This window comes from Salmo salar, chromosome ssa09, assembly GCF_905237065.1.
Source record: "Salmo salar chromosome ssa09, Ssal_v3.1, whole genome shotgun sequence".
NCBI classification, from domain to species: domain Eukaryota; kingdom Metazoa; phylum Chordata; class Actinopteri; order Salmoniformes; family Salmonidae; genus Salmo; species Salmo salar.
Window position 1 is genome coordinate 118991497 of NC_059450.1, and position 12236 is coordinate 119003732.

Consider the following 12236-nt stretch of genomic DNA (forward strand, 5'->3'; position numbering starts at 1 on the left):
CAGGTAGCCTCAGTTATTATAGGAGATCCCAATAATGCATTTGCCATCAGTGCTCCTTAAGATTAGAAATGTAGCAGTATGAAAATGTGGGTGGAGTTATAACAGAATGTGACTTATTGAATGAGAGATAACTAATCTACTTAATTAGATACAAGGAAAACAGACAGCAGAAAATCTGGAATTGATTTACCGTTAACTGAAGGAGGCATGCACAAGAAAAGTAATTATTAGCACAGGAAGAACACTCACATATACTCATTTTGGCTTAGATTTGTTGATTGTATTTGTAATGCTTCCCGTCCTTTCCTGAATCCAAACAATACTACAGACAAATCCATCATGCCTAAGCATCTGCACACCACCCATAGGAAAGTAATTTTCTAATAATTTAAAATTCAACAAAGTTCATGAACTCGGTCCTCATCAACAGACTACTGCCCCAACGTTGTTCATATAGAACTTCCTCTCAGGTATTAGATATCCTCAAACATGGCCCCATGTGTGACCTTACCCTTCTCCAAAATATCCTCAGCGCCTTCCTCCCACGGGTCTTCATCTTCGTACTCATCATCCACATCTAAACAAAACCAGAGGGATAAGTAAAGTTTCTTTCAGATACATTAAAACTAAAACGTTTTGGTGACCAAGAACATGTTGACAACTATTCTACACTGCAATGGTATTATTAGAGTCTAGATTTGTCTTACCGGCTTCATCTAAGATGAAACCTCCATGCCTGGGTTTCTTTCTGGGACGGTCATCATCATCCTCTTCCTCCTCTTCGTCATACTCCTCATCTGCCAAGTCTTCCCCTTCCTCTTCTGCTGCCTTATCACTGCCAGATAAACTTGCCTGGCCATCTTCCTATATAGGGGAAAACATTCAAACCACTCACAAGTTATGTCAATGCAGTAAAACGTACAATGTCAATTTGGAGCCAGTCTAGGTTTGTTAGCATCAATTCTGATACAGTAGCAAATTGAGGGCAATGCATGCACAGGTGCATCTGTTCCACCACCTACCCATTCACACAGTACAAGGCTTTGTGTTGTTAGTTAGCATGCAGACATTAGCCAGAGCCTTGTTAGGTAGCTAGCTAGCTTACCTCTGCCTCATTTTTATCCACCTCTTCGGCTTCGCTGCTTTGTTCACTCTGGTTGTCAGAGAAGTCGCTGTCCTCACTGTCCGACATTCTTGGACCCGGGGTCTCCTCCAAAGAGACTGAGTTGAAAAGCACAATGACTTTAGTTTTTTAACTAACGTTAACTGAGTTCAGACAGTCCTTGTTTGGGTGAGACTGAAAACTAAATGCTATCTAACACTGACTGTATTACTAGCTTCAGTATCTACCCACAAAGCTGGAGAAAATATATGTTTCAGGATAATACGCTAAGCTACATTATTCTCTAACAATGCACATTATAGTTAGTTAGCTTATTACGATAATGTAACCACCATACAGAGAATGTACAATGTTGATAGCTAAAACCGAAAGCAAGGCCTAGTATAGTAAGTTAGTAGCCTCAGGATCACGCGAGGCCGCTAGGAAGCTAACGTTAAGCTAGCAAACAACCCAAATGTACAATAATATTTTGATAAATACATTCCAAGCATAGCTAACGTTATATCTTACCTTTCTAAAACACGTGTCTTGGGGCCTGTTGCACAAAAGTAGAATTAAGACATCCGGGATAAATGACTCAGCTGAGCTCAATGAAGCCAAAACATGTGCGTCCAGGCTTAATTGGTTGCACAAAGACCAAGCCAGGATGAGCAGACACGGATTCATTAAACCAGGTGAAACCAATCCTGGATAGGTGCGCGCTCACGGCTCACTCAAATAGACCCCGCCACAGATCACAGATTAACTGATTTACCATGGCAACTAGAGCCGCGTACTTTTCCCCGTCGGAAGCACAAATCCTCATGGAGGCATACGAGGAGGTAAAATATATAATTAAGAAGAAAGGCAACACCGCCACAGTGATAAAGCAAAGAGAAAAAGCGTGGCAAAGTATTGCAGACCGCCTGAATGCGTAAGTAGTGCACAATTACACAGTCACCGCTCCGCTGAAACATCACAATTACAATTCAAATATTTAATTCACATCTCCAAAAATGCAGTTGTACTGTAATTATGAAACGGTTAAATTTTTAATTGAAATGCACTGCAGATATGAGTGAAATTGTGTAAAGTAACTCCATCACACTGTATAAAGCTATGATAGATTTTTTGATATTTTTACTGAAAACAAGACAAAAATGCCAAGTAATTTTTTGCAGTGTGACTCCATTAAATGTGTGTGTGTGTGTGTGTGTGTGTGTGTGTGTGTAGATTAAACATGAACGGGCCAAAACGGACATGGCAGCAGGTCAAAATCAAATACAAGAACATTCTGCAGAATGGTATGGTCCCTGACTAATATTTAACAAAGCACAAGCATATATTGTACCCAGAAGGTGCCTGCTCACACATTGTCTGTACTGTTTTAGCAGTGAAAAAGAATACCCACAGACAAGGCACGGGTGGTGGGTCACCAAAGGCTGACCTTACCCCAGCAGAGGACATGGCCTTGGAGCTAAATAAAGGCAGGCCCGTCTTAGAGGGGATCCCTGGGGGGAAAGAGACGAGCATAGGTTCCTCCCAAGATGCCACCCGCTTCATTCAAGGTATGTCCTTCCATCTCTACATGGGATACAACCACATTCATATTGAATCAATTTGGACTGTCTGACTTTGGTTTACCTATTGCCTTGCAGTGTCTGGCAGCACTGTGTTCCTGTTAGAGCCACCAGCACAAGCACCAGACGATGCTGATCCAGTGAGTACTCCATCAAAGGCATACTGTAGGCCTGGCATGTCTTGTCTACTAGCTTCAATATGAATCCGATTAAATGTGATAGGGTGAAGGCCCCAGTGCAGCAGCAACAGCACATGATGGAGACGATGATGAGGAGGAGACCATCTCTCTGGATTCCAGAAGGCATGAGGTATCATGTTAAGACTGTGAAAGTACTATTTACTCTACAATGGTGAGGAGTCCTCATCAAAATCAAAAAATCTAATTTCTTTTACAGGACCCAGATGCTATACAGTGGGAAAACCAGCCTGGCAACATAGTGCGTATTAATAAAAGGACACCACATCCTGCCAAATTCCAGCTGCGCTAATTGTATTGTGTTCACAGAGCTCACAAGCTATCAGAAAGTTGTATGGCAACCACCTCCGGCGCCAAATAGAACTGGCAGACATAGACATTCAGTACAAGAAGAAAAAGATGGAAAATCTTGCACTGGAGTCCGAAATAAAAAAGAGGACAATTAGGAAACTGGACCTTGAAATAAAAAAACTTGAGAGGGAGGTGAGATATGCCTTCAATGTACACTGTATGCTAACTGTAACACAAATGTATTAATCATTATTTTTCTTTCCTCCCCAGCTCCAAGAAGATGACACAGCTCAAAATAAAAATTAGGTATATTCTCGTAAAGTCAAGTGAGCCATGACATATGAGCTCTTATTGTGAGCACACAGGACGGTGGCATCTTTCTAAGGTTTTTTTATTTTCCCAGCAATCAGTACAACCAAGTCATCGTTATAAGGCATCGCCCTCTTTTGCCCACCCCCCAGCACCAGCTGTGGCCACTAGCCTATATGAAGGCCCAAAATTGTGTGTTCCTTTCTGCTCTGACAATGGCATGCCCATTCGTGCGAGATGTGGTGGATGAAGAAGCACTTGTGCTGAGGAGAGCCTTCAGGCGAGAAAGGGTCTTCAGGGACCGGTTGGACCCACTGGCCTTCCCTGATGACCATCTATATGAAAGATACAGGTTTTCTGCAGATGGCATCAGGTATCTATGCAGACTACTGGGTCCCAGGATTAAGCACCGCACTGCACGGAGCCATGCACTGAGTGTGGAGCAAATGGTTTGTGTGGCCTTGCGCTTTTTTTTCTAGTGGAGCCTTCCTGTACTCAGTGGGGGATGCAGAACAGCTGAACAAGGCCACAATTTGCCGCACAATAAGGAGTGTGTGTCTGGCTATCAAAGCATTAGCAGATGTCTTCATCTCCTTCCCTGGCCACAGAAGACTCTGTGACATCAAAGAGGAGTTCTATAGGATTGCAGGTAAGAGGATCTACAAATTACAGGACAACTGTTAACACATAGTAGGATACTCATTACTTTGTGTGACAGGTTTCCCCAATGTCATTGGTGCAGTGGACTGCACACACATAAGGATAAAAGCCCCCTCAGGTGCCCATGAGGCCGATTTTGTGAATAGGAAATCCTTTCACAGCATTAATGTTCAGGTGAACATAACTTTTTGATATTGTCCATTGACGAACACTCTGCATTGCCAGTGATGTGCATTGATTGGTGTAATATTCCTCATCTTATGATTTCAGATGGTCTGCAATGCTGACTGTGTGATCAGCAATGTTGTGGCAAAATGGCCTGGCTCAGTCCATGACTCCAGAATCTTTCGGGCCTCTGAAATCTATCAGTGCCTATCACAAGGTAAGCCACACAACCCCTATTTATAACCATCATGGCTGTGTCAAGAATATCACTGTGTTTATGAGGTAGTAATGATGAGATTTTGTGTTGACAGGTGAATTCTCTGGTGTGCTGCTGGGAGACAGGGGGTATGGCTGCCAGCCTTTTCTCCTGACACCTTTCACAGACCCCCAGGAAGCACAGCAGGCCTACAACCATGCCCATGCCAGGACCAGGGCCAGAGTTGAAATGACCTTTGGCCTCCTGAAGGCACGCTTTCACTGCCTTCACAAATTAAGGGTCAGCCCTGTTAGGGCATGTGATATTACTGTGGCTTGTGCTGTCCTCCACAATGTGGCCTGCCTGAGGAAGGAGAGGGCCCCCAGAGTGCCACCAGCCATGGACTGGGACAATCCGGCAATCTTCCCTGATGACGACAGTGGTCGGCTGCTGAGGGACCAATATGTGTTGAATTATTTTAGTTAGTATGTGTGCTTTCAATTTTGGTTAAATATGTCCTGCGGTGGCAGAGGAATTGGGTTTTTTTTGGGTTCGTTTTTTTACGAATTTGGCCTCTTATGATGTTTGTGCGGTATACTGTGTGTAATACAAGGCTGCAGGGAGGCTACTGCATCCATTCATTTGTCTGTTCAGTTGATGTGTATGGATTTGTCCTGCATTTATTTTAGTGTGCAGACATGCAGGGTGTGTTATATACAGACCTTTGAATGTGTATGTATCATTTTGTATAATATGCTTGGATTCTGTGCTTTCCATCTTGTAGTCACTGTGACTTCAGTTTCGAAAGGAGCTGATGGTTTACCTGCTTTGTTTTGTCCTTATTCAATAAAGGAACATAATGTTACACATTGTGTTTTTATATTCATATGGAATGTGTATTTGTTTATATGACAGAGTACTAGGGCCACACTGAAGAAAAAGGATAAAGTCATAAATTTATGAGGCTGGTTCTTTCTGCAGAAAAGCTACATATTGTTTTTACAGTTTTGATACTTATGACAATGTGATACTTAATATTCTGGCACATCAGCATGTCTTTGTTTATGAAACCATACTGAAGTACAATTTCACGAAATGCCCCACATCTGTCATTTTAACAACTGTCCTCCTTTAAAACAACCGGTTACAATATTATTACTTGTGTTTTTTTCCCCTCTGTGGCCCTAATATTCTATCATTTTATATATAGCCTTATAGTCTATGGGAAACTGTAAATTATCTAATGATAGCAACATAATCTAAAAATTATTTTTTATCCAAAATCATTGAAATTAATGATCACAAACGTTTAAATAATGACAGTGGGTCTAGTTATGTGATAACAATGTATAGTGAGCAGTGAAATAACTATTGGTTTCCATTTGTGGTGACTGCTGACTGACATTAGGGATGAGATTAAATAGATCCTGGAATTTAGCCTGGTCTGGAGCAGGCTAGCTCCACAGAATAAATCTCCATGGTAATTTATACCATAACATATCCTCCTGCCCCCTATCCATCTTTAGTGCAACCGGATTACGGATCAATTGAGCCAGGATCACCAAGATATCCTGGCTTAATCCCTTATCCTAGTTTTGTGCAACAGGCCCCAGGTTTGGACTTAACTAAAACAAAAATATACTAGATATTTTTTTGTCACTTCCTTCGAAATTTGGAAGGCAACGAACCACATTCTCGCGATGGTTTGAAATAATTCTTAAAGTGGTGCAGTCTCATTAAATATCAAACAGTGTTGTTTAAAAACAGTTGCATTAAATAGCAAATGTGCCTACTCTGGTCTTGGGACATGCACCATAGCAACAACTCGCAGATACAGTGTGGTTAGGCTCTGCTGGTAGGCTGTATGAATCTACATGATGTGATTATTATGGATAAGAGCGAAAAAATAAATAATTGTCAACATGATGAGATTATTAAACGGCAGTAAAGCATCGACCATGTCACCAGAATAAGACCCTCGACATTCACCACCCTGGGAAGTTCATCATAATTTATAACTTATTATAGCCTAATAAACAAAAAGATCCCTCCATGTCAAACGAACAAAGGCATTTATAAAATAGTTCCTTAAATCCCTGTTTCCATCACAGGTGTCAAGATTTTATTTTCATACAGTATGACTTAACTCAAGCATAAAAACTGGATGGAAACGTGGTTAGTGAGCGAGATCGTTTTTATTTGTCAAATGGCAGTCAAGCATCGATCATCATGTCACCAGAATAAGACTCTGTGAAGTTCAACATAACATAGGGCCTATTTCATCTGTATCCTAATAAACTGCATGCTTTCACAAGTCATACTGAAAGGACCACACAACATATCATATGCGACTCCAAGTTTACTTCAATATGATGGTCATTATCGCAATATTGTGCATAAAGGCTTTTCCGGGTTCTTTTGACATATTTCACATAATACAGCAGACATATAGTTAGCAATATGTTTGGAACATCAAATTGCAATACAGTCTCAGTATTGAATCGCAATACATATAGAATCGTGAGAATCGCAATACATATCATCAGTGGCAATTTTTGCATGTAAATATTGGTGGGGTAAACTCCCAGTTTTGGGGGGTTGATGCATGCCAGCAAAGCCACTACAGAACACAACACAATGCTAAACAATACATCAATTGCACTATAATGGTGACAAACGGTGACCACAAACTGTTTGGACCTACATAAAGCTGTCCCAACAGCAGATCTTTCTTTTCAGCACCATGGAGTGAATCCTTAACACTGCTACACCTGGCTGTCAGCAGAGCCTTGTCTGGCAACGAAACAGTTCATTCTGCTTCATTTACTGCCTTTTAAAAACATAGCTGATATGGCTGACTTATGTGGTTTCTACTCACAATTAAGATGTACAAAATATGGCATTCAGGAACGACGAGTAGATAAGAGGCAATCCGTCATTTTGACTAAGACATTAATGAGCGAGCTAGGACGGACGTAGTCAATATAACCATTTGTTCAGCAGTTTTGAAAAGTACAGCAACAGAATTCAGAACATGGGCCAGTATTTTCCCTGTACACCAAGTCAGAACCATAGGATAAATAAAGGGTGTATATAAGCAGACAATAAAAGCTCTTACAATATTCTATGATTACATTTCTCTAAAACGAGCTATAGGCTACATGTGCACCACCAAGTCTGAACAGTAGGCTAAGTTATGAGGGAGAAAGGAGCCAAATTATTAGGGTGAGGCATATGGGCTACTAACAGCTTACTACACAACATACACTTAGTATTACTTTCTTAGCTACAGTATACATATCTCCCAGGCATATTACATAATTTATGCAGCAGCACCGTATCCGCCTATGTCAGCCTTCCGCATCAGTGGTGGAAGGTGGCTACAAGTGTTTGTCAGACCATGAGACATCCCGAAAATCGGTCTTCTCAGGAAAACGTCTGTAGCGTCTGAACAGTTTTGCCTACCAACTATGACCACTCTATGAAAAGGGGAGACTCTCACAAACACGATGGTGCTCTCTGTTTTGCTCTACCTCCCTCACAAGTCTCACGGGACTCGTCTGAAGGTAACCCATACAAATGAATGGAAGTATGGAGATAGGTCTTTGTCATCAAGAGCAAGGCGTTAAATATGTGTCACTTTCTGACCAGTAAGGGGTTATTTGTTATTGTAGTTTGGTCAGGACGTGGCAGGGGGGTATTTGTTTTATGTGGTTCGGGGTGTGTTAGAGTATGTGTTTATGTAGAGGGGTGTTTGATTAGATTAGTCTGGGGTTTTTGGTTAGGTTCTATGTTGTGTATTTCTATGTCTGATCTAGGGTGTTTAGTTCTATGTTTAGTTAATTGTGATTGGGGCCTTCAATTGGAGGCAGCTGTTTCTCGTTGCCTCTGATTGAAGGTCCTATAATTAGGGGTGTGTTTGTTATGGGAATTGTGGGAGGTTGTTTGTGCATAGCTGTGTGTAGCCTGCATTACTGTTTGTTGGCCGTTTGTTTTCTTGTTTTGTTTAGTAAGTGTTCTAAATAAAGTTATAATGAGCACTCAACCCGCTGCGCCTTGGTCCACCTCCTACGACGGCCATTACAATATGTGTAAAAAAATAACTACACATTTTCCCGAGCGTCCTTATGTCTCCTAGATATAAGACTAACACTTCAAAACCTGTATTTCTTTTGCCATTTATGAACGTGTTATTCAATGCTGGGGTTTTTTCTATATCTAAAAGGGTTCTAAAATTCAAAATCAAATAAAAAATATACAAATAAAGACCTTACTCTCGAGCAATATAGACAACATATGATACACTGTATTTAAACACTGGTGTGTACCTTGTGCATCAATGTACAAAATGTATCAGACAGACTATTAAGTGAAGGAGATGATGCCATCCTCTGCCAATTCCAAGGATGTCCTGCACCTTCTGTCCCTGGCAGATCATCAGCTACCCCGAAAGAAAGATAGCGGTGGTCTGGTACATTACAATACATACACTACCGTTCAAAAGTTTGGGGTCACTTAGAAATGTCCTTGTTTTTTAAGGAAAAACACATTTTTCGTCCATTAAAATAACCTCAAATTGATCAGAAATACAGTGTAGACATTGATAATGTTGTAAATGACCATTGTAGCTGGAAACGGCAGATTTTTTTATGGAATATCTACATAGGCGTACAGAGGCCCATTATCAGCAACCATCACTTGTCACGTCCTGACCAGTAAAGGGGTCATTTGTAATTGTAGTATGGTCAGGGCGTGGCAGGGGGTGTTTGTTTTGTGCGTTTTGTTTTTTTTTGGTTCTAGGGGATTTTGGTTCTAGTTTTCTATTTCTATGTTTCTTTTTCTATGTGTGGCCAGGTATGGCTTCCAATCAGAGGCAGATGTCTTTCGTTGTCTCTGATTGGAAGCCATACTTAGGCAGCCTGTTTTTCCTGTGTTTTTGTGGGTGGTTATTTTCTGTATAGCCTGTGTGCCTTATGGAACTGTTTCGTCGTCTGTTCATTTTGTTTTGAGTGTTAACCGCTGTGCCTTGGTCTGTCCCTTACGACGCTTGTGACATCACTCCTGTGTTCCAATGGCACGTTGTGTTAGCTAATCCAAGTTTATCATTTTAAAAGGCTAATTGATCATTCGAAAACCCTTTTGCAACTATGTTAGCACAGCTGAAAACTGTTGTATCTGATTAAAGAAGCAATAAAACTGGCCTTCTTTAGACTAGTTGAGTATCTGGAGAAAAAGCATTTGTGGCTTCGATTACAGGTTCAAAATGGCTAGAAACAAAGAACTTTCTTCTGAAACTCGTCAGTCTATTCTTCTTCTGAGAAATGAAGGCTATTGCATGCGAGAAATTGCCAAGAAACTGAAGATCTCATACAATGCTGTGTACTACTCCCATTACAGAACAGCGCAAACTCAAATCAAATCAAAGTTTATTTGTCACGTGCGCCGAATACAACAGGTGTAGACCTTACAGTGAAATGCTTACTTACCGGGTCTAACCAACAGTGCAATTTTTATGTAAAAAAAAGGTATTAGGTGAGCAATAGATAAATAAAGAAATAAAAACAACAGTAAAAAGACAGTGAAAAATAACAGTAGTGAGGCTATATACAGTAGCGAGGCTATATACAGGCACTGGTTAGTCGGGCTGATTGAGGTAGTATGTACATGTAGGTATGGTTAAAGTGAGTATGCATATATGATAAACAGAGAGTAGCAGTAGCATAAAAGAGGGGTTGGGGTGGGCACACAAAGCAAATGGTCCGAGTAGCCATTTGATTACCTGTTCAGGAGTCTTATGGCTTGGGGATAAAAACTGTTGAGAAGCCTTTTGGTCCTAGACTTGGTTCTCCGGTACCGCTTGCCATGCGGTAGAAGAGAGACCAGTCTATGACTGGGGTGGCTGAGGTCTTCGACAATTGTTAGGGCCTTCCTCTGACACCGCCTGGTGTCGAGGTCCTGGATGGCAGGCAGCTTAGCCCCAGTGATGTACTGGGCCATACGCACTACCCACTGTAGTGCCTTGCGGTCGGAGGCCGAGCAGTTGCCGTACCAGCCAGTGATGCAACCAGTCAGGATGCTCTCAATGTTGCAGCTGTAGAACATTTTGAGGATCTGAGGACCCATGACAAATCTTTTTAGTTTCCCGAGGGGGAATAGACTTTGTCGTGCCCTCTTCACAACTGTCTTGATGTGTTTGGACCATTCTAGTTTGTTGGTGATGTGGACACCAAGGAACTTGAAACTCTCAACCTGCTCCACTACAGCCCAGTCGATGAGAATGGGGATGTGCTCAGTCCTCCTTTTTCTGTAGTCCAAAATCATCTCCTTAGTCTTGGTGACATTGAGGGATAGGTTGTTATTCTGGCACCACCCAGGCCAGGTCTCTGACCTCCTCCCTATAGGCTGTCTCGTTGTTGTCAGTGATCAGGCCTACCACTGTTGTGTCGTCTGCAAACTTCATGATGGTGTTGGAGTTGTGCCTGGCCACGCAGTCGCGGGTGAACAGGGAGTACAGTAGGAGACTGAGCACGCACCCCTGAGGGGCTCCTGTTTTGAAGATCAGCGTGGCAGATGTGTTGCTACCTACCCTCACCACCTGGGGGCAGCCTGTAAGGAAGTCCAGGATCCAGTTGCAGAGGGAGGTGTTTAGTCCCAGGATCTTTAGCTCAGTGATGAGCTTTGAGGGTACTATGGTGTTGAACGCTGAGCTGTAGTCAATGAATAGCATTCTCACGTGGGTGTTCCTTTTGTCCAGGTGGGAAAGGGCAGTGTGGAGGGCAATAGAGATGGCATCATCTGTGGATCTGTTTGGGCAATATGCAAATTGGGGTGGGTCTAGGGTTTCTGGGATAATGGTGTTGATGTGAGCCATTACCAGCCTTTCAAAGCACTTCATGGCTACGTACGTGAGTGCTACGGGTCTGTAGTCATTTAGGCAGGTTGCCTTAACTTGGGCACAGGGACTATGGTGGTCTGCTTGAAACATGTTGGTATTACAGACTCAATCAGGGACATGTTGAAAATGTCAGTGAAGACACCTGCCAGTTGGTCAGCACATGCCCAGAGCACACGTTCTGGTAATCCGTCTGGCCCCGCGGCCTTGTGAATGTTGACCTGTTTAAAGGTCTTACTCACGTCAACTACGGAGAGCGTGATCACACAGTCGTCCGGAACAGCTGATGCTCTCATCATGCAAGCATAGAAGGGATTTAACTCGTCTGGTAGGCTCGTGTCACTGGGCAGCTCGCGGCTGTGCTTCCTTTTGTAGTCTGTAATAGTTTGCAAGTCCTGCCACATAAGACGAGCGTCGGATCCAGTGTAGTATGATTCAGTCTTAACCCTGTATTGACACTTTGCCTGTTTGATGGTTTGTCGGAGGGCATAGCAAGATTTCTTATAAGCTTCCTGGTTAGAGTCCCGCACCTTGAAAGCGGCAGCTCTACCCTTTATCTCAGTGCGAATGTTGCCTGTAATCCATGGCTTCTGGTTGGGGTATGTACGTACAGTCACTGTGGGGACGACGTCCTCGATGCACTTATTGATAAAGCCAGTGACTAATGTGGTGTACTTCTCAATGCCATCGGAAGAATCCCAGGAACATGTTCCAGTCTGTGATAGCAAAACAGTCCTGTAGTTTAGCATCTGCTTCATCTGACCACTTTTTTATAGACTGAGTCACTGGTGCTTCCTGCTTTAATTTTTGCTTGTAAGCAGGTATCAGGAGGATAGAATTGTGG

General features: G+C 42.4%; 1 protein-coding gene across 4 annotated transcripts in view; it reads right to left on the bottom strand.

Annotated features, from left to right (window-relative positions):
• Nucleotides 1-6212, bottom strand: part of LOC106612680 (transcription elongation factor SPT5) — a 28393-nt gene extending 22181 nt beyond the window's left edge. Inside the window, exons 1-6 of one of the 4 annotated variants that reach the window (XM_045724400.1) lie at nt 6115-6211; nt 1634-1655; nt 1106-1221; nt 708-864; nt 512-577; nt 191-196 (exon numbers count right to left, since the gene is read on the bottom strand). In XM_045724400.1, coding sequence (XP_045580356.1) covers nt 191-196; nt 512-577; nt 708-864; nt 1106-1192 — 316 coding nt within the window. In that variant the 5' untranslated portion in view covers nt 1193-1221; nt 1634-1655; nt 6115-6211. Of the gene's footprint in view, nt 1-190; nt 197-511; nt 578-707; nt 865-1105; nt 1222-1633; nt 1919-6114 lie in introns of those variants that run through there. The other 3 variants (XM_045724402.1, XM_045724401.1, XM_014214085.2) reach the window with 3 other exon arrangements.
• Between the last annotated feature and the right edge of the window lie 6024 nt (nt 6213-12236).